Source organism: Pongo abelii, chromosome 5 (assembly GCF_028885655.2).
Source record: "Pongo abelii isolate AG06213 chromosome 5, NHGRI_mPonAbe1-v2.0_pri, whole genome shotgun sequence".
NCBI classification, from domain to species: domain Eukaryota; kingdom Metazoa; phylum Chordata; class Mammalia; order Primates; family Hominidae; genus Pongo; species Pongo abelii.
Genome location: NC_071990.2, coordinates 147,466,731 through 147,493,479, shown reverse-complemented (window position 1 = coordinate 147,493,479; position 26,749 = coordinate 147,466,731). Strand labels below are relative to the sequence as shown.

Below are 26,749 nucleotides of genomic sequence, written 5' to 3'. Positions count from 1 at the left end.
ATAAATTGGCTAATGAAGACAGCTACAAGAAAGAGGTAATGTGCTTTTTAAACAGCATGGGTTGATATTCCAGGATAAAGCCAAATTTTGGCTTTATTTTCCTAATTTTTTTCCATGCTTCATTCAGAATTTTAAGAAAATTACTATAAGGTGATATCCAGACTGGATCTGTAATTGGATTTACTGCTTTTAAGGGGTATTTAATAAAAAGCCAAGACTATTTTGTTCTTTCTTTTCCTTAAATATGCTTTTTAAATATTTTTTTTTTCTAACCAAACTTGAACAAAGGACACATCAGTATCTAAATTTAGTAGCAAATGTGGGCTTTAAGGAATAGTTAGAGAATGAGAATTAGAGAATGATGGGGTTGACTCTTAAGCAAGATGAAGTATTCTTTATTAATTCCTTCTGAGTTTTTGATACTCCTCACTTTTAAGTAATGTGTTTTTTAAGTAGAATCAGCTACAAGTTGAAATTCACTACCAGTAGTTAAGCAGTCATTAGAGTACCCTTCTCCCAAGAAAACTGTAGCTGCATTAAAGAACTTTTAATTGCTCCTTTTTCACTGTTATTTGAGTAAAACCTGAAAATATCAGTCATATTGCTCTTTAGTCTGTTGGGATAAACAGAATTCCACAGGTAGAATAAGCATTCATCCATTCATTCCACAGTATATTTTGGGCACGTACTAGCACACAGGTGGTGTGCTAGGCCTCATAGACGCAGCATACACATAAATAAAACAGATTTTTCTTTTTACTACTCTTGTGGAGATTGTTGAAGGAGTTTGAGTTGGGGCAAGAAGCACAGATGTTAACAAATAATTAATGTGTTATAATTGTGATAAGCACTACAAAAGAACAAAGCTGGAGGCATCATGCTACCTGATTTCAAACTATACTACAAGGCTGTAGTAACCAACACAGAATGGTACCAAAACAGACATATAGGCCAATGGAGCAGAACAGAGACCTCAGAAACAATAGCACACATCTACAACTGATCTTTGACAGACCCGACAAAAATAAGCAATGGGGAAAGGATCCTATTGGGTAAATGGGGCTGGGAAAACTGGCTAGCCATATGCAGAAAACTGAAACTGGACCCCTTCCTTACACCTTACACAAAAATTAACTCAAGATAGATTAAAGACTTAAATGTAAAACCCAAAACCATAAAAATCCAAGAAGAAAACCTAGGCAGTACCATTCAGGACATAGGCATGGACAAAGACTTCATGACAAAAACGCCAAAAGCAATTGCAACAAAAGCCAAAATTGACAAAGGGAATCTAGTTAAACTAAAGAGCTTCTGCAGAGCAAAAGAAATTATCATCAGTAAACAGGCAACCTACAGAACGGGAGAAAATTTTTGCAATCGACCCATCTGACAGAGGTCTAATATCCAGAATTTACAAGGAATGTGAACATATTTATAAGAAAACAATAACCCCATCAAAAATTGGGCAAAGGATATGAACAGACACTTCTCAAAAGAAGATATTTACATGGCCAACAAACATGAAAAAAAGTTCAACATCACTGATTATCGGAGAAATGCAAATCAGAACCACAATGAGATACCATCTCACACCAGTCAGAATGGCGATTATTAAAAAGTCAAGAAAGAATAGATGCTGGCAAGGCTGTGAAGAAATAGGAACGTTTTTACACTGTTGGTGGGAATATAAATTAGTTCAACCATTGTGGAAGACAGTATGGTGATTCCTCAAGGATCTGGAACCAGAAATCCCATATGACCCAGCAATCCCATTACTGCATATATACCCAAAGGAATATAAATCATTCTGCTATAAAGACATATACACACAAATGTTTATTGCAGCACTATTTACAGTAACAATGGAACCAATCCAAATGCCCATCAATGATAGACTAGATAAAGAAAATGTAGTATACCATGTAATACTATGCAGCCATGAAAAGGAATGAGATCATGTCCTCTGCAGGGACATGGATGAAGCTGGAAGCCATCATCCTCAGCAAACTAACACAGGAACAAAAAACCAAACACCGCATGTTCTCACTCGTAAGTGGGAGTTGAACACTGAGAACACATGGACACAAAGAAGGGAACAACACACACCAGGGCTTGTTGGGGCAGGGGAGTAAGGAGAGGGAACTAAGAGGGCAGATAAATAGGTGCAGCAAACCACCATGGCACATGGATACCTGTGTAACAAACCTGCATATTCTGTACATGTATCCCCCCTTTTTTTTTTTTAAAGGAAAAAAAGGAAAAACCTGAAGTCTCTGAGGGAATGACAATTAAGCAGGTATCTGAAGGATGAATGATGGATTAGTCAGCCTGAGGAGAAAATAGGTTGGCTCCCAGACAGAAAAAGAAAACCAGAAGAGAGCAGTGCATGGAAAAGCCTAAGACAAGGACTCAAATGGATTTGAGTGGCTGAAGTGTAGAAAGCAAGAAGGAGAATGCAGTTGAATGAGCCTGGAGACCTAACTGGGGGACCAGATTTTGAAGGGCCACCTGAAGATTTGAGAATTTTATTTTTATTTAAGGAGAAAGCCATTAAATATTATAAGCAGGGATGTATCATGATCACATTTGGATTTCAAAAAGATCTGTCATTTGTGGAGAACAGATGATGAGGAACAGAATAGAGCAGAAGAAATATGGAGAGAGCAGTTTAGGAGGCTACAGCAGGAGTAATGGTGGCTTTGATTTGGCTGATGGCAGTAGAAATGGAGAGAAGTGGGTATATTCTAGACATGTTTAGAGTAAAGTTAGAGAATGTTGGCAGCATTAGTGAAGGAAATTTCATAGATCACCCCTGGTTTCTGATGTGAATAAGCAGGTGGGTTATGGTATAGCTAATGATACGAGGTATTTGGAAGAGGAATACATTTAGGCATGTCATATTTAAGGTGCCTAAGACATCCAAGTAGAACTATCCAGAAAAGTGTTGATACGTGGAGCTATAGATAAAAAAATTCAGAGTCATTAATAGAAAAATTTGCTTCAGATTGAGTCCTATGAAGTCCATAACTTTAAAAGATTGAATCAAGTTGGGAGGGCTGGAAAATGAGAAGGAGCAACTAGGAACAGGCAATCCAGGGGGGTACGCTGGCAACAAAGACCACAGGGAAGCTCTGCTTCAGTGAGGAGGCAGTAGTGCCGAAGGTGGATCAACTACAATGTGGACTAATTTGTCTAATGAGGTCACTGATGACTTTAGAAGGAGCTCTTTTAATACAAATGTAGAGGCAGAAAGCAGATTGGGAGGGATTGAGGGATGAGCAGGAAGTCAACAAATAGAAAAAATGCCCAACTGTTTCATAAATTTAACTGTGAGATAGAATCAGAATTGTAACCAGAAAATATGAAAACAGAAAGACATCACTTTTTTGTTGTTGTTTTGTTTAAGACAAAAGATTCTTGAGCATGTTTAGTCTCCAGTGAAAAAAGGATAGACTGAAGATAAAGGAGAAAGGATAATTTGTAATACAAGTTTCTTGAAAAGAAGGAGAATGTTGATGTATAGAAAGTAGAGGTTTCATTGAAGTCAAATAACAGGTGTAAATTGGGCTGTCGAGCACAAAAGACATAAGCATAGGTGTTCTTATCTGAGAATGGGAGATCATAGTCATTCCAGAGAGGACAGGTCTGCCAGATGTGACTATAGAAGAAGGTGACTCAAGTGAGGTGGAGAAGAAAAGATGCTAGAAGATGAAACAATGAGACCTGAATTTTGGATGAGCTGTCCAGGCAGACAGTATGTAATATCTAGAGTTGAGGTATAGAGTAAATTAGGCACCAAAGTTCTTTAGTGAATGTAGGGTAGGGTTCAGTAAATTATAGCAAAGGGTAGAGTTGGGATAACTGGGCTTCAGGAAGCTCAAAACATGGAAGTTGTTACACAAATGAGAACTAATGCTCTGAAACCTGCATTTGTGAACCAGCACTCAAATGCAACACTCATATCCTTCACTCAAGGGCTGCTGAGAGACGAGTATGCTTAGAGGATAGCCAGGTTCTAATTAGAGCAGGGAAGTGAAGAGCAGTATTTCTACAAAAGGTAGAAAATATGAAACAATTTGTTTCATAGAATACGGGTTCCAGGGGGCACCAGTGAAAGATTCAGGAGGAAAGGAGAAAAATTAGAGGGTAGACAAGCAGGAAGGAAGTGCAGGACAGTATGGGAATAACAGAACAGGCAAGGATACGTGATGAGAGCATCATGACCTAAGGATCATCTAATCCTGTTCCCTATCTGTGAATCCCCTGAATGCATTTTACAGTCAGCCCTGTGTATCTGTGGATATAGCTAACCACAGATCAAAAATATTTGGAAAAAAGAAAAATTCCATGAAGTTCTAAAGAGCAGAACTTGAATTTCTAGCATGCTGAGTTTACATTGAATCCACGCAAATGAAATGATGGGTAGGGATTATATGAGGTAATCTAGAGATGACTTAAAGTATACAGGAGGATGTGTGTATGTTATATGCAAATATGACATCATTTTATATAAGGGCCTTGAGCATCCTGGGATTTTGGTATCTACAGGGGTTTTGGAAGCAGTCAGTCCCTCACAGATACTGAGGGAGGACTGTATTTTTAAAGCAAATGCCAAAGAGTTATTGAATGAAGAGGTAGGTGACTTACGGTGCAGCCCTGAGGCATTTAACAGTTATTCTTTATTCTGCCTGCAACACTTAGGAGCTATGCTGCTTCCCAGTCCCTCTCTCCCCCTTTCTTCCCACTCCTGTAGTTTCTCCTTTCCTTCCCATAAAGATAGTCTTTCTTAGCCCTTCCTTTTTTCTCTTCCTCTGGCCACAGCATCTCAAGGGCCACAGATGGCCTTTGTGGCTAAGAAGAGGTGGCTCACCCTTAGGTGACAGCATGCATCACAGTACAAGGAACTGGCGTAAGAAAGAACTGCTGTGTCAGGTTTTGTGCAGAGAGGTTAAGGAAGTGATTGCTCTAGCTACCAGTAAACAGCACAGCCTCTACGAAACTGAGTCATTGAGCCCATCAAATCTAAACACCTGTTCATTTTATGGCAGCTTTCCTAGACACCCAAGATAGAGATTGGCACAGTTACATGTGCTGTGCTGTTGGAGCAGGGATATCAGTGTATAAATACTGTTTATTGTGCTCTCACTTCTCGCTGTCTTTCATGGGTGTTGATGAACACGTGAATTAACTGAAGCATCTTTTAAAAAAAAAAATTAAGATTATGGAATTTACTAAAGATAATTTCCCTTTTTATCATAGATGCACATGTAATTACATTTCCTTTTCTTAAACATAGGACTGAATATTATACCATTGTGCAGGCAAATTTTATCCCTCCTCGACGTCCTCACATTGCTTCACACCACATTTAGGTTGGCTCTTCGCTGCTTTTTCTGTTATCATTTGTGTCTGCCACATTTGCCTTGTGCTTCCTGTCTCTTCTTCTGACTTCTGTCACATTTCTGCCCTGCTGTCTGTCACTTCCTCCTTGAAACATCAGCTTATTGTATTCTGAGACTTCACTCCTCTCTTGTGACTCTTTGAAACTTCCACATAAATGATCATATTGCCTATTTTGGATTTGTTTGTAAATAAAGATGGCTCTGTGTAAATAATTAAGGCATTATTTTCAAATTTTAGAACTACTAGTTCCAATTATTTCTAAACCTAGTTTTTTCTTTATATTACTGTTGATTATCAAATCCCTGATCTTTAACAAACAATACTGACAAGTAATTTTTTATTTAATTGAAATGTTTATATTATCTGAAATATAAAATTTATTTCTGAAATGATTATTTCACTGTATTTATGTCAAGATTCTCAGACATAGCAAACCATATATCATACATAATGCTTAATCATATAGCTTTTTTTGTGGATAAAAGATAATTTGGAAAACATAAAACTATTATTTATTAGTAGTAGACATTTTTAAGTAGTATTTCCTGGAAATAAGATATTTTACAATGTAAGGAATGCTGTTGCTTGACCATAGATATAAAATGAATACTGGGATCACAAATGTCCTGTTTGGTGGATGCACTTAAGTTGAAGACCATTTCTTCCCTAGCAACAGTGTGACAGTATTCCTAAATGACCTTTGGAACCTACTGGGCATCTCACAAAGTAAACAAAATTCCCCTTGCAAGTTCTGACAACTGCCAGGCATTTTGGATGGTGAAGTAGGCCTCCTGGCAGAACATATGGCCCACATGTCTTGTTCCCTGTGTCTTACATTTGGCTAGGTTTTATACAAAGCGTTTTGCCAGTGGAAACCCTGACCCTATACTGAACAAGAGTCTTAGATAATAAGAAATTTCTGTCCGGGAGAAAATAGATACAGCCACTACATAGATATAGTGACAGCAATACAGTACCCTTCCCACCCACCACATGCTACACAATTGCTTTTTTTGTCAAACTTTTAAGTATCTGACCATCAACTGGCCTGCTTTTTAAAATAAATATTTTTGTTCAGGCTCTACCTCCGTAAACTTTGACTCATTAGACCTAGGCTGTAGTCCAGAAATCTGCAGCTTTAGCAAGCAAATCTCTTGATAATAGAGATATCTTATACAGCCTTCTTGTAGAGAAAAAAACTCTCTATCTCTACATTCCAACTCACAGAGAAGCCTAGCCATACTATGTGTAGAATTCTACATGTGGAATTCTATTGTTTTTTTTATTTGAATTTTTGTTCAATTAATTTAAAGATCATTTGTGACATCTGTCTCACACTTTTAAAATATAATTAAAATAAACATCTGAGTGAAAAAAACTGATTATGAAATTTTGAGTTTAAAATAGGAATAAAATAATTTGGTAAATATAATCCAGAAGTGATTATATTTAAATATATTTATCTAAATATTCTTATATAAGTTTTATATAACATGAACATTAACTGGTAAATTTGGAATGCAGTTGTATATTTTTTGTTAAAATATGTCATGACTAAATATAATTGCAAAAAAAATACCATTTCTATTTCTGTTCACTGGCCAAGTTAATACTTGTAATTCTGAACTGTTAGCCTCATGTTAAAGTTAGCCATAGCTTGCAATAAATTGAACACACAGTAGAGACTTCTAAGATATAAACTAAAACTTATCCTTATGAAAAAATCATTTGTTGAGTGTAAACTCCATTAAAAGGTAGAGGACTTGTTCATGAGGTAGGGATGTTGTTTTATTCACTATTGTATATGAGGCATTTGGAACAATACCTGGCATATAATAGGCACTCAGTAAGTATTTGAATGCATGGATGGATAACAATGGAATAGTCTGTGTAAACAATTGAATAGTCTAGAGTAAAGCCAAGCTACAGTGTATCTTTCTACACCAATACTCAGATTTTTACCATTAATATTGCGCCCTCTTTTTTCCCCAATAATAAGTCTTCAGTGCATGAAAAGCACTTCCTCCCTCTGAAATTATATCAGTAAAATAGGTCATCTCATTCTGGAGGGGAGAGGATTAAAATCTAGATCAGATGCTACTTGTTTGCTTTATTAGAAGAATTTTTTTCACTCTACTGAATATATGGCAAAGAAACAAAACTGAATTTTCTGTCATTTTAACACATTTAACAACTTGTAATTCAAAGTTTAGGTTCTTCACATTTTACAACAGGAGGCTGCAACTATAGAACACCTTATTCCAATCAGATTTAACTCTGTGATAAAAATAAGTTAGTGGCACCTGTTAGAGCAGATAAGAAGCCATATGACATTTCTGATCTTGAGTTGTGTTACTAAGTGACTTCCAGGCCAAACTTCATTAGAAATATTCTTTATTGGCCTTTGGTGCTAGTGGGTCTCTACTGTTTTTTCAGTGTGTTGATTTCCTGCCCCAAATTCTGGAGCTTTTAACTTTGTGCTTTATTTTCCAGAAAGTGAAAGACTTCACTTTACTTCACTTCTTTATTTTTAAATATTTTAATTCTCCTGGCTGCTGACTTTGTGCCTTGAGTAGAAAACCAGGAGAGATAACGGCCTTGCACTGACTGGGAACACTTGTATGTCTCCCATCTGAGTTCTCTAGTTGACCTTAGAGAGAATTAGTGCCTCGGAGAGAAGAATGACAAAGATACAGTCAGTGAGGGTAAAGGACAGAAGCTGTGTCGTTACTCCAAAACTGGACCTTGGTCATTAACGTTTCAGAAACATGAAGGAAAACCAAGCCTTAAGCACAAAGTTAGGATTAGGGTGTGTCTGTGTGCTGAAGAGACTAAGGAGAAAGGATGGGAGTAATGAAAGGGACAGTAATGTCTGAAGAGGACAGAGGTGCTTATAGTTAAGTGCAACTTTATCAACCTAATATATTAAGAGATTATCTAGCAGTTTTATGGGATTTCTGTTCCCATGTACACTCTTCCCTAATGCATAACATTGCAGCTTAACTTTGCATCTGTTTACTGCTGTAGCTAAATAATGAGGTTGCATGAGGCTACCAGTTTACCTGTCTTGAGAATGTTTATACTGTGTTAACAGCTTACACAGAATAGATTGGTATCCATATTTCCTTTTGTTACTTTTTTGCTTTTTTGCAAGCAGCCTTGCCTATATGTAACCCATTCCCATTTTCCTGTTTTAATCTTATCTTTTTTTAACAATGTGAATATTTGCTTTCTATAGCAGTAACCACATTGAATAGTCTTCTCAGAAGCTGGCAGATTTGAACCCAAGTTTATTTACATATTTAAGATAGAAGAAACATGAAAAAGAGCAGTAGAATGTGTGTAGTGCTCATTAAGGCAGTATAAAACATTCATTTCAATTGCCAAACCAGCAGATAAACCATCCTTTTATGTTTTTCTCCATATTCTGTAACACGCGTTAGAGTGTTATGTATTTGGAGACAAGGGAGTGTATTTTTTCATCTTTGTATATCCAGTTCTTCATATGGTTCTTTGTTAACTGTCAAATGAAATATTGTATATATTTATGGTAGTATACAACATGATGTTTTAATATATGTAGATATTATGGAAGGATTGAATCAAGCTAATTAACATATCCATCACTTCACATACTTAACCAATTTTTGTGATAAGAACATTTAAAATCTGCCTTCTTAGCAGTTTTCAAGTATAGTTGGCCCCCACATTTGCAGATTTTGCATCAGCAGATTCAGTTAACCACGGATAAAAAATACTCAAGAAAAACCCAGCAACAATAAAAAATCACAATACAACATACTTAAAAAACACAAATTTTTAAAAGTCACTATAATAATTTACATAAGATTTACATTGTATTCAGTATTATAAGTAATACAGAGATGATTTTAAAGTATACAGAAGGATGTGTGTAGGCTATATGTAAATACTATCATTTTATGTAAGGCACTTGGCATCTGCAGATCTTGATATCCAATGGGGATCCTAGAACTCCCCATGGATACCAAGGGACAACGGTATACAATACATTATTATGTACTGTAGTCAGCATGCTGTATAATAGATCTTTAGATCTGTTCCTTCTGTCTAACTAAAACTTTGTACCATTTAACCCACTCCCTTCCCCCACTAACTCCAGCCTCTGGTAACCACCATTCTGCTCTCTGCTTCTGTGAGTTAAATGTTTTTAGATATCACATATAAGTGAGATCATGCAGTATCTGTCTTTTCTGTGCCTGGTTTATTTCAGTTAGCATAGTGTCTTTCAGGTACATAGATGTTATCTCACCTGACAGGATTGATTTACTGTCAGGTAAAAACATATTCCATGGTGTATATATAACCTGTTTTAAAATTTATTCATCAGTGGATGGACACTTACATTGATTCCACGTCTTGGCTACTGTGAATAATGCTGAAATTAACTTGAGATTGCAGATATCTCTTCCACATGCTGATTTAATTTCCCCTGGATATATACCCAGAAATAGAACTGCTGGATTGTGTGGTAGTTCTATTTTTAATGTATTGAGAAACCTCTTTACTATTTTCCAAAATGGCTCTACTAATTTGTATTCCCACCAATAGTGTACAAGGGTTTCCTTTTTCTCCACCTTCTCACCAATACTTATCTCTTGTCTTTTTTATAATAGTCATTCTAACAGGAATGAGGTGGTGTATCTCAGTGTGATTTTAATTTGTATTTCCCTGATGATTAGGGTCGTTGATCACCTTTTCCTATACCTGTTACCTATTTGTATGTCTTCTTTTGAGTAATATCTTTTCAGGTCCTTTGCCCATTTTTCACTCAGGTTGTTTTCTTGCTGTTGAGTTGTTTGAGTTTCTGGTATATTTTGGATAATAACTCCTTATCACATGTGTGGTTTGCAGATATTTTCTCCTTTGCTGTAGATTGTCTTTGTTGATTATTTCCTTTGCTGTGCAGAAGCTTGTTACTTTAATGCAATCCTATTTATCTTTTTGCTTTTCTTGCCTGTGTTTTTTGGGTCATATCCAAAAAGTCTTTACAAGATCATTGTCAAGTAGTTTGTAGTTTTGGGTCTTATATTTAAGTCTTTAATCCATTTTGAGATGATTTTTGTATATGCGGTGAGATAAGGGTCCAGTTTTATTCTTTTACATGTGGATAACTAGTTTTTTCAGCACAGTTTATTGAAGAGACTGTTTTTTCCCCATTGTGTGATCTTCTTATCTTTGTTAAAGATTGGTTGACTGTGTATGTGTGGGTTTATTTCTGGGCTCTCTCTCCTGTTCCGTTGGTCTGTATGTCTGTTTTTATTTCAGTAGCATACTATTTTTATTACTGTAGTTTTATAATGTGTTTTAGAATCAGGGAGTGTGATATCTCTAGCTTTTTGCTCAAGATTTCTTTGGTTATCCAAGGTCTTTTGTGGTTGCATATGAGTTTTAGAATCGTTTTTTCTATTTTTCTTTGTCTGTTTTATGTTGCCGTAACAGAATATTTGAGACTGCGTAATTTATAAATAAAAGGAGTTATGGCCAGATGTAGTGACTCATGCCTATAATCTCAGTGCCTTGGGAGGCCAAGGCAGGAGGATCACTCGAGGCCAGGATTTCAAGACCAGCCTGGGCAACATAATAAGACTCTGTCTTTACCAAAAAAAATTTAAAAGTAGCCAGGTGTGGTGGTGCACACCTGTAGTCCCAGCTACTCGGGAGACTGAGGTAGGAGGATCACTTGCGCCCAGGAGTTCAGGGTTGCAGTGAGCTGTAATTACACCACTGCACTCCAACTAGGGCGACAGCACAAGACCCTGTCTCAAAAAGAAAAAGAAAAGAGGATTATTTAACTCCTTTTTCTGTAGGCAGGGAAGTTGAAAGAGATGGCCCTTCTGATGAGGGCTTCCTTGTTGAATGATAACATGGCGGAGGTCATAGGGGTAGCAGACAGGTACAAAGAGAGAGCAACAGAAAGGAGGAGGAAACTTACGTTATAACAGCCTGCCCTCATAGGAGCCAATTCATCTTGCACAAGAGAGAATTTACTCACTACCAAGAGAATGGCACCAAGTCATTCATGAAGGATCTACCCCCATGACTCAAAACACCTGCCACTAGGCCCCACTTCCCAAAACCTCCACGCTGGGTATCAAATTTCAGCATGAGTATTGCCGAGGACAAACTCAAATCATAGCACTATTTCTGTGAAAAATGTCATCAGAATTTTAATAGGGATTGCATTGAATCTATAGATTGTGTTAGTTAATATCTATGTAATAATATTCAGTTCATGAACATATGTCTTTCCATTTGTGTTCTCTTTAATTTTTTTATTAATGTTTCATAGTTTTCAGTATACAGATCTCTTACCTTGATTAAATTTACTCCTAAGCATTTTTTTATGACATTATAAAATATTTTTTCTTGATGTCCTTTTTGGATAATTGATTGTTAGGTATAGAAATGCTACTGATTTTTGTGTTTCTTTTGTATCCTGAAACTTCACTAAATTCATTTCTTTTAACAGATTTTTGGTGGAATCTTTAGGATTTTGTATATATGAGATCATGTCATCTGCAAACAGTTTAACTTCCTCCTTTGCAATTGAATGCCTTTTATTTCTTTTCCTTGCCTAATTGCTCTAGCTAAGACTTCCAATACTATGTTGAATAGCAGTGGCAAGAGTGGGCGTTTGTGTTTTGCTGATCTTAAAGGAAAAGCTTTCAGCTTTTCACCATTGAGTATGATGCTAGCTGGTAGGCTTGTCATTTATGGCCTTTACTGTGTTGAGGTACATTCCTTCTATACCTAAGTTGTTGAGAGTTTATTAAAGTATGTTGAATTTTATCAGATTTTTTTTGCATATATTGAGATGATCTTTTTTTATCTTTATTTTGTGGTGTATCACATTTATTGGTTTGCATACGTTAAACCATCCTTGCATGCCAGAGATAAATCCCTGTTGATCATGGTGAGTGATCCCTTTTAATATGTTGTGTCATTTGGCTTCCTAGTATTTTGTTGAGGATTTTTGCATGTTTTCCTCAGAGATACTGGCCTGTAATTTTCTTTTCTTATACTGTTCTTGTCTGACTTTGATATCAGAGTACTTCTGGTCTTGTAAAATGAATTAAGAATATTTTCTCTTCAGTTTTTTACAAAAGTTCAAGAAAGATTGGTATTAGTTCTTCTTTAAATGATTGTTTAACTTTACCAGTGAAACTACTAGTTCCTATGCTTTTCTTTGACGGGAGACTTTTTATTACTGACTCAATCTCCTTACTACATACTGGTCTGTTCAGATTTTCTGTTTCTTTGTGATTCAGTCTTGGTAGATTTTATGTTTCTGGGAATTTATCCATTTCTTCTAGATTTTCTGATTTCTTGGCATATAGTTGTTCTTAAGTCTCTTATGATTCTCTGTATTTCTGTGATATCAGTTTTAATGTCTCTTCTTTCATTTATAATTTTTTAAATTTCACTCTTATTTTTTCTTAGTCTACCTAAAGGGTTGTCCATTGTGTTTATGTTTTCAAATAACCAACTAAGAATTTCATTAGTCTTTTCTGTATTTTTTTTTCTGATCTCTATTTCATTTATTTCTGCTCTGATTTTTATTTATCCTTCCTTCTGCTGACTTTCGGCTTACTTTGCTCTTCTTTTTCCAGTTCCTTGGGGTGCAACATTAGTTGTTTATTTGGAACATTTCTCTTTTTTTATGTAGTTGTTTATTTCTATAAGCTTCATTATTAGAACTGCTTTTGCTGGATTCCCATACCTTTTGTTATGTTGTATTTCCATTTTCATTTGTCTCAAGATATTTTTAATTTTTCCTTTTAATTGCTTCATTGACCCAATGAATGTTCAAGAGCATGTTATTTAATTTCTATATTTTTGTTAATTTTCCAAAATTCTTCCTATTATGGGTTTCTAGTTTCATTCCATTGTCAGAGAAGATACTTGATGTAATTTCAGTCTTGATTTTGTTTTCAGACTTGTTTTGTATCCTAACATATTCTGCTAGGAAAGTAGGAAGTAACTAGACTGGGACGAAATGGTTCAGAACTGTAGTGTTTGGAAGGGATCATTGAGCACTACCACTGAACTGGCCAGTCTTTGATAAAAGCAAATGCTCTGTTCTTTTCCTACATAGAGTTAGCACTACAGTACTAGAAATGTTGATTATAAAAAATTTATTCTACTTTTTTTTTGAACTTTTAGTAAGAAACAAATTAATCGGTGGAAGGATTCATAGTTTTCCTGGTATTGCACTTGAAATAGTTTTAAAAGTAAGACCTTGCAAGGAACATGGATGTTTTTGTCTAAATTCTGAAATGATCACCTTTACACTAATTTCCTATTTTCTCTTCGCTCTTGTTTGAGATAATTATTAGACTGAAATAGGTTCTTTGTAGTAGTAATTTCTAATCTTGCAAGTATACTTGAAAGGCTACATATCCAGAGAAAATAAGTGTAGAATCATGATTTTAGCCTGAGGATTTTAAAACTTTTTCCATTATTCTATCTTGCTGGCTTAAAATTAGTACAGCTTTCTTTCTTGTTTTGTTTATATTTTTACCTTTGAATGTTTGTTCATGTAAAAGTGTGTTGAGAGGATTGAGGGAGAGGGTTTATGCTGCTGTGGAAATATTTTTCCTTCTTTTTGGTTAAATCTGCCTCCCCTTGTGGTATAATCTAGGTCATTATAGTGCTCACATTTAATATCTCAGAAAGATAATAAGTTCTTGAGTGTTTACTCCTAACCAGATGTTAGGCTAAATGCTTTGTATACATTTTCTCATTTAATCATCACAGCCACCTTTGGAAAGAGATAGAATTATCATTCAGCCCTATTTGACAGATGAGGAAACAAAGGATTAGAAACTATAACTAGTGAGTTGTAGAACTATGAGTTGAACTTAAATTTGTCTCATTCAAAATCCCATAACCTTAATTTCTCTGTCATACCATCTCCGAGAGCACTCCAGAAGGAAAACTTTGTCATTGAGGGCTACAGAAATATTTGCACTATTTTCCTCATTTTCTTATTTCTCCATTTTAAAAATCATTTTTTCACTTTCATCCTTATCTGATAGAAATGGTTATGGAAGATGCAAAAAAAAGTTTTAAGTGTCTAGCTTTGTATGAATCTGTATGAATCTGCCTCATTCTAAGTGAGCATCATTTGTCATTGTTTTTGGTAATACCCTTGCAAGAAAACGTTCTCCATTGGTTGGATCCTTCACTGTTTGCTTACATCCGGAGTTTAAGTGAAGAGTGTTTTAAAATATCATTTATGCTAATCTAATGTAACAAAATTTTGTAACTATAAAACCTGACTACTTAACTAAAAGATCTTATGTTCAGGGTCATAGCACTTAATGACTTTCTGGCATGCTTTTACATTCAAATGTCTGAGTGTAAATTTAATGACTTCTACATTTCGAGGCTAAAGAAAATTTCCAGCAAACACAAAATGAAAAAGAGTAAACACATATGCACCTGATAATTTGTTTTGATGCATTTATAGTTTTGATAATAAAAAGTAATTTATATTGCTTTTCTTTTCTGTTCTTAACTAGATTTTATTTAGTAGTAATGTGTATTTTTTGTGTGTGTTCAAAGGGCAGCCATTCTACAAAAGTGGAAGCTGTGGTCAGAACTCTGATGAAAATACAGCTTAGAGATCCAGGGGCCAAAGCACTCGTTTTCTCAACGGTATAATCAACATTTTCATCCTCAATATTAATTCGAACTGATTTTCCTTCTTTAATCAGTTTACAGCTGAGAACTAATTTTTAATGTTTACTCTTAGATTTTTTTTCCCAAATCCATAAGATGGAATTATTTTTAGAGAAATGTGATGATGCTTCACAAGGCAATTTGTATAGCTACATTTCATGGTTTTTTATTAGTTTCATTTAAGGATTTTCTTAGTTTAATATTTTTAAAATTGGAATTTCTGACCTTGAAAGTCTCATTTCACAAAAATTTGGGTTAAAAAAAGAAAATCTACTGAATAAAGTGTTGAGTAAAACCCCTAGTTTTCATTTTCGAAAACTAAGTAACTATATTCCAGTATGCACTCCATTATGTATTTTCTGCTGTTTATCTTACATTTTCAAAACCAGCGTTTGATGCAAAAAAAAAAAAAAAAAAAGCAAAATTGTTGTTTCAGATAGAGCTAAATAATATTGATGGTACTACATTTGAGGGTTTTGGTTTTGGTTTTATTTGCTTAACTTCAGTATAAAAGTCATTTTGATTTATTTCCCTTTCAGATACCCTTAGATAAAGGCTACATATAAATATTGGTTTTCTTATTGTTTTATGTATTCTAGTGGCAAGATGTATTAGATATTATTTCAAAAGCTCTCACTGACAACAACATGGAATTTGCACAAATCAGTCGTGTGAAGACATTTCAGGTATGTTAAAGATTTTACTCCTGGTTTTTGTAGTAGATACAGTTGCAAATTTAAACTGCTGTTAACTAGCTTACTTACATTTATTGTCTCATGCCATATAAGCCACATAAACAGGGTCTGAGTTCTTGATTAATTATAAAGTGAACATTTAAAAGCAGAGACTGGGTATTTTCAGTATATAACAAGACCATTGGTTTTTTAAAGATCTCCCAACTTGAGGTTCTTTTTTTTTTTTTTTTAGTACAGGAAAAGATTGCCTATGATAGACCTTTTGAATGGACAGGGGCCTCGCACCCCAAGGATTAGGTTCTAAAGTCACTGTCAGGCAGAACTGCATGTGGTCACAATTATCCTTACATCATGCTCAGCACAGTGACAGGCGTATGACCTCAGGCACACACAGATACCAAATGAAAATTTAGCAGATTCGTGTCTCTTATCTCACATTCACTCTAGCACATTCTTTCTTTCTCTTTCTCTCTTTTTCCTCTAACCTCATGTAGTTTAATTTGCCTGCATCGCATGCATCTGTCTTGTGATTCCTCTAGATATTATGAAGAACAAGAGAGCTTATATGATACTTTTCTTCATAATTAAAATCAAGCAACAAGTTTACATTTTCTAAAGTTGGTAATTTTGCATTTAAGTTTCTTAGCTGTTACCTTTCACAATAGTAATAGATAGCATTAGACATCTTTAAAGTGAGCTATTACATACTGCTCTTATTTTAACTGATCCAGCTAAAATTAAAATGTACCTTTCTTTTTTAGGAGAACCTTTCAGCATTTAAACGTGATCCCCAAATCAATATTTTGCTGCTGCCCCTGCACACAGGTTCTAATGGATTAACTATCATTGAAGCAACTCATGTTCTCTTGGTGGAGCCCATATTGAACCCTGCCCATGAGCTTCAGGCCATAGGCAGGGTGCACCGAATTGGACAGACAAAGTAAGGACTAAAATTAGAATCAGTCACATTTGCTTCAGTTTTCTGAGAAACCAAATCAGTATTTAAACTCTTCATTTATGTTCATCATAGCCTACTTGTTTTTAATTACTTCCTTAGAGACTACATTTTTTAATTATTTAATTATTTTATAACTTATTTATTTATAACTTTTTAATTATTTGATTAAAAGGCATGAGATTTCCAACCCTCCCTTCTCTCCAAGAAGCAAACCCCCAAATTGTCCCAAATTTTTTTCTTCCCTCCCACAAAAACCTTATCACTTTATCCAAAAAAAAGCTTGTTAGAAATACTTAAGACAGCTACAAAGTTGAAGGCATCCATCATGCCTTTGAGGAGAATGGAGTTTTGATTGTCTAAAGTAGTCTGTGTTTAAAAGAAGACATACCTTGTACATGACTGAAAATAAATGGCTCCTTTTAAAATTCTTAACCTTAGGAAAAGACACCCCCTAGGTCAGCTCCAAGAGATCATTAGATTCAGTTTAAGGCCCAAAGCAAACCTAATAGTGAATATTATTATGGCATGTATTAACTTTATTCATATATCAGAATAGACAGTTATCTTTGATAAGGCCTGCTAAATGTATTACCTTCTGGATGTTAGAAGTCTTTGATGTTTAAAAAAGAAAAAAACACATCCATAATAAGCACTTATTAAATCAATAGGTATTGAGCACCTACTGTATGTCAGGCGTTATTCTAAATACTGAAGATTCAAATTGAATGATACGTAATTTATTTCCCCAAGGAGGTCACTGTGTAGTACAGGAAGCATGACTTAAAGTGTTGGGGTAGAATGTGCAAAAGTATAATAATAAAAGGACGGTTAACAAAAGAAGGTAATGATCACTCGGGCCCTACAGAGTCAGGAAAGACTTTATGGTGTTGAGTCTTGAAGGAATAATTATTTCAAAGTTGGCTGGAAAAGGGCATTCACACAACCAGAGAGAGTTATATATGCAAAAATACAATGGTGGGAAATGACATGACATTTCTAGGGACTGTAAGGAGTTTGGAATTGTTGCAGTATAAAGTATGAGAAAGAGATCATCGGCAGGAGATGAAGTCTTCTGTGTCATACTCAGAAATGTAGACTGCCCCGTAAGAAGTAACGGGGAGAGAAAATAAAGGGCTTACTTGTAAACAGGAAAGAGACATGTTTATTAAGCCTCTTAACAAATAGGGCAAAGTAACTGTAATAAATGCGGGCTTGTTCTAACATACCACCAAGTGGCATTTAAAATGCAGTCTTGTCTGTCTTGTTTTTTGTTGGTTTTCTTCTGTGTTTTTAAATATTGATTTTTTGTCCTACCAATGTTCTTTTAAAGCATAGGCTGGACTAGTCTCATATTTAAAACCACAAGTCCAAAAGGCCAACAATCTTACTATGCCTTCCAAGTCAATATTTTTTTTCTACTTTCTGAGGAGTCTGTCTTTAAGTCTGTCTTCTTCCTCCCCATGGTGATCTTGCCTCATACAGGGGAAACATGTACAATCAGATTAGAAGTACCTCATCTTCCCATCATCAACTTGAACAGTCTGCCTGCATCAGCACTCACATACTTTTTGGTAGATTTTTATTGAGTGTCTTCTGTGTGCCAGGGACTGTTTTAGGAACATGAGATGTCCTCATGGAGTGTGATTCTAGCTGTAACGGGGTTGGTAGACAGGTGGTAAACAATAAACATAAGTACAATCTAAATATGTTAGGAGCTGGAAAAGTAGAGCAGGGTGAGGAAGTAAGAGTGCAGTGTTTGGGCAGGAAGGCATGCAAGGCATTATTGAGAAGGTCTGAGCAAGGACTTGAAAGAAATGGGAAAATGGGAAAGTTAGTCGTGCAGCTGTCTTGTGAAAGAATGTTCAAGTAAACAGTACTTTCGGTGCAAAGGCCCTAAGTCAGGAGTATGGTATGTTAGAAGAATAGCAAGGAGCTACAGTTGCTAAAAGGGAGAGAAGCAGGAGTTGAAGTGAGTGGGCTCAGTGGGGAGAGGGATTACATTGGGCCCAGAAAGCCACTGTGAGGATGGTGCTTTTGCCCTGTGTGAAATCGGGAGCCATTGGAAGGCTTTGAACAGAGGCCTGGCATATCTCACCTAAGTTTTAAAAGAATAATTCTGAGTGCTGTGATGGGGTGGGAGTGAAGGGGAGCAAGGGAGAGTAGAAGCAGGGAGAGTCTTGGAGGCTATTGCAGTCATCCTGGTGAGAGCTGAAGGTGACCTGACCATGGCAGTAGCAGTGCACATGGTGAGGAGTGGTCAGGTTCTGGATATATTTTGAAGATAGAACTGATAGTACTTTTGGACAGACTAGACATGGGGTGTGAGAGGGTCAAGGATAACACCATGGGTTTTGGCTTGGACAACTAGAAGGATGAAGTAACTTTCAGCTGAGCTGGAGAAGTCTACAGGGTAGAGCAGATTTGGTAAGAGAAGAACAGACATCCAAATGGAGATTTCTATTCTGTAACTAGATGTACAAGTCCATTAAGTCAGGACTCTGAATGAGATTACCTAGGGGTGAGTTTAGATAGAGACAGAGTTTAGATAGAGAACCATGGACTGAACTCCAGGTCACCAAAGTTCAACTGTTCCAGGAGAGGAGAAGGAATCAGCAAAGGTAACAAATAAAGATCAAGCAGTGAGTTAGGAAGAAAACCAGAAGACAGGGGTGTCCTAGGAACCAAGTAAAAAATGTACCTCAAAGAAGAGGTTATGGTCACCTGTTTCAAGTGCTATGAAAAATGTCAAGGAAGATAAGGATTGAGAATTGATCATTAGATTTAGCAACATGGAGATCAAAACCAGGTTAAGTGGTAGAGGTGACAGCCTGACTTTAGTTTTGGAGAAAATGGGATTTTGTGTATTTCTTATTTAACAAATATTTGTATAACAGAGAGGTTAGGTAACTTGCCCATGGTCAGACAACTAGTAGAAGCGGTGGCAGATTTCAGGCACAGCCATTCTGCCTTCACAGTACAAGCTTTAACCACAGTGCACTGCTGCTTCTGTGTGGCTGGTAAGGCTAGTATTTTGAGGAGTTTTTCTGCAGAGAAAAGGAAGAGAATGAGATCAAGAGAGGTTTTTGTTTTTCCTTTCAAATGGGAGAATTAGTAAGAGAATGATTCATTAGAGACAACAAAAACTAGTAAAGGAGGAGAACAGGGAGAATGCTTGACAGTGTCCTTGTGTAGGCAAGAGGATATGGGATCGAACACTGAAGTGGAGGAAGGGGTTGGTAGTAGGCAGGAGCATGGATATGTCATCCAGTAATAAGCAGGAAAGTACCTCATGTGCCTTCCCTTTTATTACAGCAGAAGTGTCCCTTTTCTTTCAAAAGCCATCCATTCATTTGTCCTGGACTCCATTCCTTCTCATTTTTCAAGGACAGGTGTACATTTCCCTTGTACAGGTTGAGCATCCCTTAACTGAAATGCTTCAAGTGTTTTCGCTTTAGGATTTTTTCAGATTTTAGAATATTTGCATATACATAGTGAGATATCTTAGGAATGAAACCCCAGTCTAAACATGAAATTTATTTATGTTTCATATGCAACTTCTGCTCATAGCCTGAAGGTGATTTTACATAATATTTTAAATAATTTTGTGCACAAAACAAAGTTTTTAATGTGTTTTGACTGTGACTCATCACGTGAAGTCAGGTGTTGAATTCTCCACTTGTCACGTTGGCACTCAAAAAGTTTTGGATTTTGGGTTTTTGGATTAGGGATACTCAACCTGTCATATATTACCCCATAAATATGTCTTAATATTATCCATCTTTAGAAAGAAAAAAACACTCTGATACATCCTACCTCCATCTCTACTTTTTTATCCCCCATTCTCTGTCAACCTGTCTGGTTGATTTTTCTCCCCACCATATCACTGAAGTGAGGCTTATAACATTTTTAGTGACCTACTTCTTGCCAGTGGTCTGAGAGTTCTTTGTCTACACCCCTTCGATGAATTTTTCCAGTCTTAGGGCTTTAGGTAGCTTTTACAGGTTGATGACTCTCAGGTATATATCCCCCAGCCCAGACATGCCCATATAGCTCCTGTCCCAGGTGCATATATCCAGTTCTAGCTCTGCACACGTATCTCTGGACTCACCTTGGATACCTAATAGGTATCTGATAGGTTTCACATGGACAAAACAAAACTGTGTTGCTTCTGCACTCTCACTCCCACCCTGAGCTTTCCCCATCTTATAATGTGACACTGTCATCTGTTCCTGCCCAGATCAGAAATCTAGGACTCATCTATATTTTTCTTTTCACATCTCACATGCCACTCATCTTTTAAGTTTTGTCAGCTCTACCTCCAAAAGATATTCCAAATCTACTTGACTGCTATCTCCACTGACACAACCATAGTGCATCCACACTTACCCAGATGACTACAGAACTTCTTAACTGGCTTCTCTGGTGCTCTTCTTGCTGAGCAAGAAGTACATCCTCCACACATTTGCCAAAGGGATTTCTAAAGCACAGTCAGGTATACATCAAATCATGCATACAAACCCACCAAGGGCTTCCCATTATAACCACGATAAAATTCAAATGCTTGGTCACATCCTGGAAGGCCCTGTGTGACCTGGAGCCTGCACACCTCTCCACCCTTATTTTCACCTCTCTCCCTCGCTTACAGGGTGCTTCTGCCATGCTAGCCTTCTTTTGGCCTCTTGAACATGTTAGGCTTGTTCCAGGCATATTCCCTTCCTGGCGACTGTGCATGTATGTGCTGTTTCTTCTGTTTGGATGTTCTTCCTACTCCTCCTTTGCCTACTGGCCTCATTCCCATCACTGTTGTTTCAGTTTGCATGTCAGCCTCCTCCCGGCATTATATTTACCTGAAACTGTCTTACTCCTTTATGTGTTTATTGTCTGTCTCTCATTAGAATGTCAGCTCATGGAGATTAAATAGTTCATTTTATTCGCTGCTGAACCCCTCCCAGCACCTGCCACAAGTGGGCACCAACTGACTGATGAATATAGCATATAAAATGTGAAGTCGGTTTGTACTGATTTGTTTTACTATGTTTTTAAGCTTAAAATTCTTCTGTACCTTTTAGACCTACTATTGTACACAGATTCTTAATTAAAGCAACAATAGAAGAAAGAATGCAGGCAATGCTGAAAACTGCTGAGAGGAGGTAGGTAATAATTTACCACAAGTAGAAGGGGGAAGGTTTTCCTGTTAAAAGTTTGTATCTTTGGAACTTCTTCACTTAGATGACGACAAAAAATATAACACAAATAACGTTTTTAAAAGCAAAGTCTGACATTTTGCCTTTTCACTGTTTCCCAGTCATTGCTCCAGACTTTGTATATTTGAATTAATTTATTAATTGTAACATGTAAACATAAACTATCCTACATTCCCTTGCCACATTGGATCACTTTCTAAACAAAATATATCTTTATGCCTGACGTAAGCCTTAGTCTCATATGTGTAAACTAAAGTCGTATTGCTACTTTCTCCATCACACTTGTTAGTCATGTGCAGATAGAAATATCAGGACTTTAAAATTTGACTGGTTGGCTGGGAACGGTGGCTTACACCTGTAAACCCTGCACTTTGGGAGTCCGAGGGAGGTGGATAACCTGAGGTTGGGAGTTCGAAACCAGCCTGGCCAACATGGTGAAACCCTGTCTCTACTAAAAACACAAAATTTAGCCAGGCATGTTGACACGCACCATAGTGTTAGCTACTCAGGAGGCTGAAGCAGGAGAATCGCTTGAACCCTGGAGGTGGAGGTTGCAGTGAGCGAAGATCGTGCCACTGCACTCCAGCCTGGGCAACAGAACGAGTCTGTGTCAAAAAAAAAAAAAAAAAAAAAAAAAACTTGTTAAGGTTAATTGTGGTGTCAATCCAAAGACAGAACAAAAGTAGAGAGACTAAACCAGTCTTAATTTTAAAAGCTTGACTCTGGAATCATAGAACTTTATATTATTTATGCTATAATTTATTTAAATCTTTTTGAAAACATAAATCTTTCTACATCTTTAGGAGGTAGGTAGGATTGGAAGGTACCCAAGGAAGAGATTATTGCCTTAAAAGGGATTGTCACATAGCAAAGAAGCAATTTGAAACTAGAAATTTTCTTCCATTGCTGGTTTCTGGGAAGGAAAGAGGCTTCCACAAGAGCCTTTTTACCTAAAACATGAAGGCTTTTTAAAGTTCTTGTTTTCCTTGTGTATCAGACTTCAGTGATTTTTATTTAGGTTGTTTTAATAAAATAGCAGTTACGAGTTGTTTGAAATGCTCTTGAAACAAATTAACTTCAGGTGGTAAGAAGGTAATTTGTAAGGTGAGAGCCTTAGTAGCAGTAGTCAAGGGTTTTATTCTTTGTTCTATTAATTGCACAGAGAAAAAACACTTTGACAAACCCTAAAAGTAATATATAGAAATCTTCACTTTGACAAGGTATAACAATGATCTTATCACTTGCTTTCCTCTGGGAGTTTCTTACAGCCCAATTACAAAAACTTAAAATATGTGCCTAGTTCGTATTACTACAAATATAATTGCTGATGGCTTGGGGTTTCTTTCTGACTGTGCTCATTTGGAAAACCTTGCAGTCACACGAACTCATCAGCAAAGCATTCAGAGGCCTCCGTCTTGACTGTGGCTGACCTGGCAGACCTATTTACCAAAGAAACTGAAGAGCTTGAATGAACTACACTTGATTCACTCCATGGACTTTAGTGTATTAATAAACTTACATAGCTGTAGAGCAAAGTTACAAGTTTTAAAAACCCAGTAGATAACAGTAACACTGTTCCTAGTTGAATGAATTTGTTTATTGTTCTGGTTATACAGTGGCCTAGTACTTATTGAGTCCTTTTCAATATACTGTTTCCAAAAGATCTATAAAGATTTTTAATTTTACACTCCTAATAAAACATTTATTTTTTGTCCCAAATAGTATCTATATCTGACGATGCAAGGGAATTAAGAGAGGTAATGTGTACTTTTCTTATGATAAGATCAGTCATAAAAAGAGTTGGAATAAGAAAGTAAACTAGTCTAGTTTTATATGACTTGGTATATTCAACAAACATAGATCTCAGTTTTGGAAGGGCCTTCAGTATCTTTAGCACATGATTCACCAATATCTTGTTAGTAATATTTTAAGTAGATGGTGAATTATATTAACCCATTTTTTGAGTAGGCTTATACCATAACTTTACACCTAGTAATTTTGCAGTAATACAACTCCTTACAAAAAGTTAGACAGTTATTTCTTTCTTCTGCATCTTGCTACTGAAAACAAAAACAATGAAAATATTCATATTTCTATTATGTGTAAAGTGGTGTTAGTGTAAACAGTTAACTCCAAATAGATTTTTAATGTGTTAATGATTACCTTAAGATTATCTGCTTTCCCTACTCTTAATTTTTCTTATTGTTAAAGTTTTTATATGTTGTAAGATTGATGTATCTGTAAATATTGCAGTTTTTATGATTTTGTTTTATTATAACATGGAAATATGGCAGGGTTTTTTTTTTTAATCATTATTATACTGATGTCTTGGATTCTTTTTCTTTCCCATGTTCTTGTGTAACTAGACTTTTTAGCCAGTGATATCTGAATTCATGGTAGAGTTGTTATTTCACTCCAGTTGTTCCTCCCTTAAGCACGAGTCGTTGACCTTTTGAACAAGAGAATGCCATGTTCACATAAGCGAATCATTGCAAGTGATAATAACCAAGTGTTTCTTCTTCTGTGAGGAATTAATGGACTTTGAAATTGCTGAATAAGGAGTAGCTTGTTATATCCTAGCCATTTGATGTAATACAAATGTTCTTGTTTGGCTTCCTTTTCTTTGAGCCTTCAGAGTTTTAAAGGACCCTCTTTGACCCTCAGGACTTATTAGCTCCCAGTTAGCTGCCTGGAAAACTCATAGAACCATTCCCTGGATCCCATTTGTCTGAGAGGCTTTGGTGCTCAGTTAAGGTGCATTTTCTTACTCTAGGTTTATAGAGTGATGTAATTCAACTGAAGAAAACACACACATGCTTTTGGTGCTTATTCTTCAGTTAAAAGGAGGTATCCATTGATTTCTTTTATATGAAATTAAATCAAACTGTTATTTTTATAGCTCTTCACATATTAAAAAGAGCTTTCCTGTACATTTACGTGTTTAATTTACCCAACAATCTTGTGAAGTTGATATAATTAATATCTTTCCTGTTTTAAAGGTAGAGAACTGAAGTTCAGATATATTGAAACTTTCTTAGGACATGTAGCAAGTAAACAGTGGAGCCCAGGTCCCCTGACTCCATATCTTACATTCTTTTACTAATAACATGTCATGCTGAGATTCAGAAGGCCCATGCTTATAATTTAAAAATGAGACTATTTCAGTATTTCTTTGTGTTTGTTTTCTACTATTCCTTTCTGAGCTATGTTTTAGAGAAAACAATTTGATATGCTTCAATTTTGTAAAATCAAATTACATATATATAAAAAAACTATCTGTATTAGACAAAAACTTTTTATTTATTTCTGTAAGATATCAATTAAATAAATATTTTAGTGGAAATGAAAATTGTGGAATTCTTTGATTTCTGAGCCTTAGAACATATGGGGTTTTCTGGTTTTTTCTTTGAACAAGAGATATCAAAATGGCTAATACTACAGAATCCCATATTTTATATACATTTGTTACATCTTAAAAACAATTGTGACAGTTTCCAATTGTTCAAAACAAATACAAATCTGATCCTCACATTTTCTTGGCTGCAAACAAAGGATTTTTAAAGTTTTCTTCCTCTATTATTTTATAGCCTCTGAAATATTACTGTGTTTAGAAGTAGTTGTTCTTAAATGGGTGCTATGCTAATGAACCAATGAGACAAAATGAGATAGCCACAATTGTTAGAATAGCCCCAATCGTTAAACTTAAATGTGTTTGGACGACCTGGAGAATCATTTTCTGTAACATGATTCCAGATGAGTTTACTAGAACTAAAAAGATACATACAATGTAAAGTGCATATACCTAACTTCATAGCTTTTTTGCTTCAAACCCAGATAGCTCTACTATGTTTATTGCAGCATCACATTTCTCTTTGTATGTGACCTGAGCTGAATAAGCCATGCAGTTTTAGGAACTGTTATCTTTCATATCACAATGAACAACAAACTAAAAATCTTAACATGATAATTCAACATGCAACTACTAATACTTTACAAATAATGATCAAACCAACTACTTAACCTAAATATTTAGGAACTGAATTTAACAATGCAAGATTAATCACCAACGCAAGCTATCCTTTCAGGTGGATAAAGTAAGAAATCATGTCTTTTTAATCTCCTGCTCTCATTTAATAGCTCTTCCAATGTGCTTCAGTTATTTACGTTTATCAAACGACAAGGTAACCTTTCAAAAATGCAGAGATCACCATGCTGAATAACCTCAGGCTTACTTAAGTCAAATAGAAGGTATCTTTCAATTTTTCTAGAATTTAGCTAAACAAAATCCCACAATGTGCCATTTCATAATTTTTAACTGGCATACAAATGCAAAAATGGAATGCAAAAAAAAATGAGTGTAAACCAATTAAATGAATTAAAAACCAATGCAAAAGCAAAAAAAAATGCATTACAACAGTATAGTACAAGCAATGCATTTTAAGCCTGTCTATTCTGATAAAGGACATCTAGTCAGTAAGACTTCTTCAAAGTGAGATCAGTTAACAGTTTTATAAAATTTTCTGTTTACAAGAATCTCTGCGTACCTCTGTTACATTGTGAAGCCTACATGAATGCTTATCACATGGAAGGGTCGAATATGAACCACTTGCAAGCCTTCCCTTAGAGGAAGGCTATGTAAGTAATTGATAACCCCAAAGGGAGTTCAAGCCTTATGCTAGGTATGTGGTGTTGCCTCTGAGTTAGAAAACAGATAGTATCACATACAGAAAATAGCATGAGTACTTGGCAGAGGCCAAAGTTGC

General features: G+C 35.8%; 1 protein-coding gene across 7 annotated transcripts in view; it reads left to right on the top strand.

Annotated features, from left to right (window-relative positions):
• The window catches only part of SHPRH (SNF2 histone linker PHD RING helicase), an 82,901-nt gene extending 57,566 nt beyond the window's left edge, over positions 1-25,335 (top strand). For 5 of the 7 annotated variants that reach the window (XM_009242348.3, XM_054558272.2, XM_054558271.2 and 2 more), the window contains 5 exons: positions 15,013-15,105; positions 15,729-15,815; positions 16,586-16,764; positions 21,852-21,932; positions 23,362-25,335. In XM_009242348.3, coding sequence (XP_009240623.2) covers positions 15,013-15,105; positions 15,729-15,815; positions 16,586-16,764; positions 21,852-21,932; positions 23,362-23,458 — 537 coding nt within the window. In that variant the 3' untranslated portion in view covers positions 23,459-25,335. Of the gene's footprint in view, positions 1-15,012; positions 15,106-15,728; positions 15,816-16,585; positions 16,765-21,851; positions 21,933-23,361 lie in introns of those variants that run through there. The other 2 variants (XR_655286.3, XR_008526517.2) reach the window with 2 other exon arrangements.
• The last annotated feature ends 1,414 nt before the right edge of the window (positions 25,336-26,749 follow it).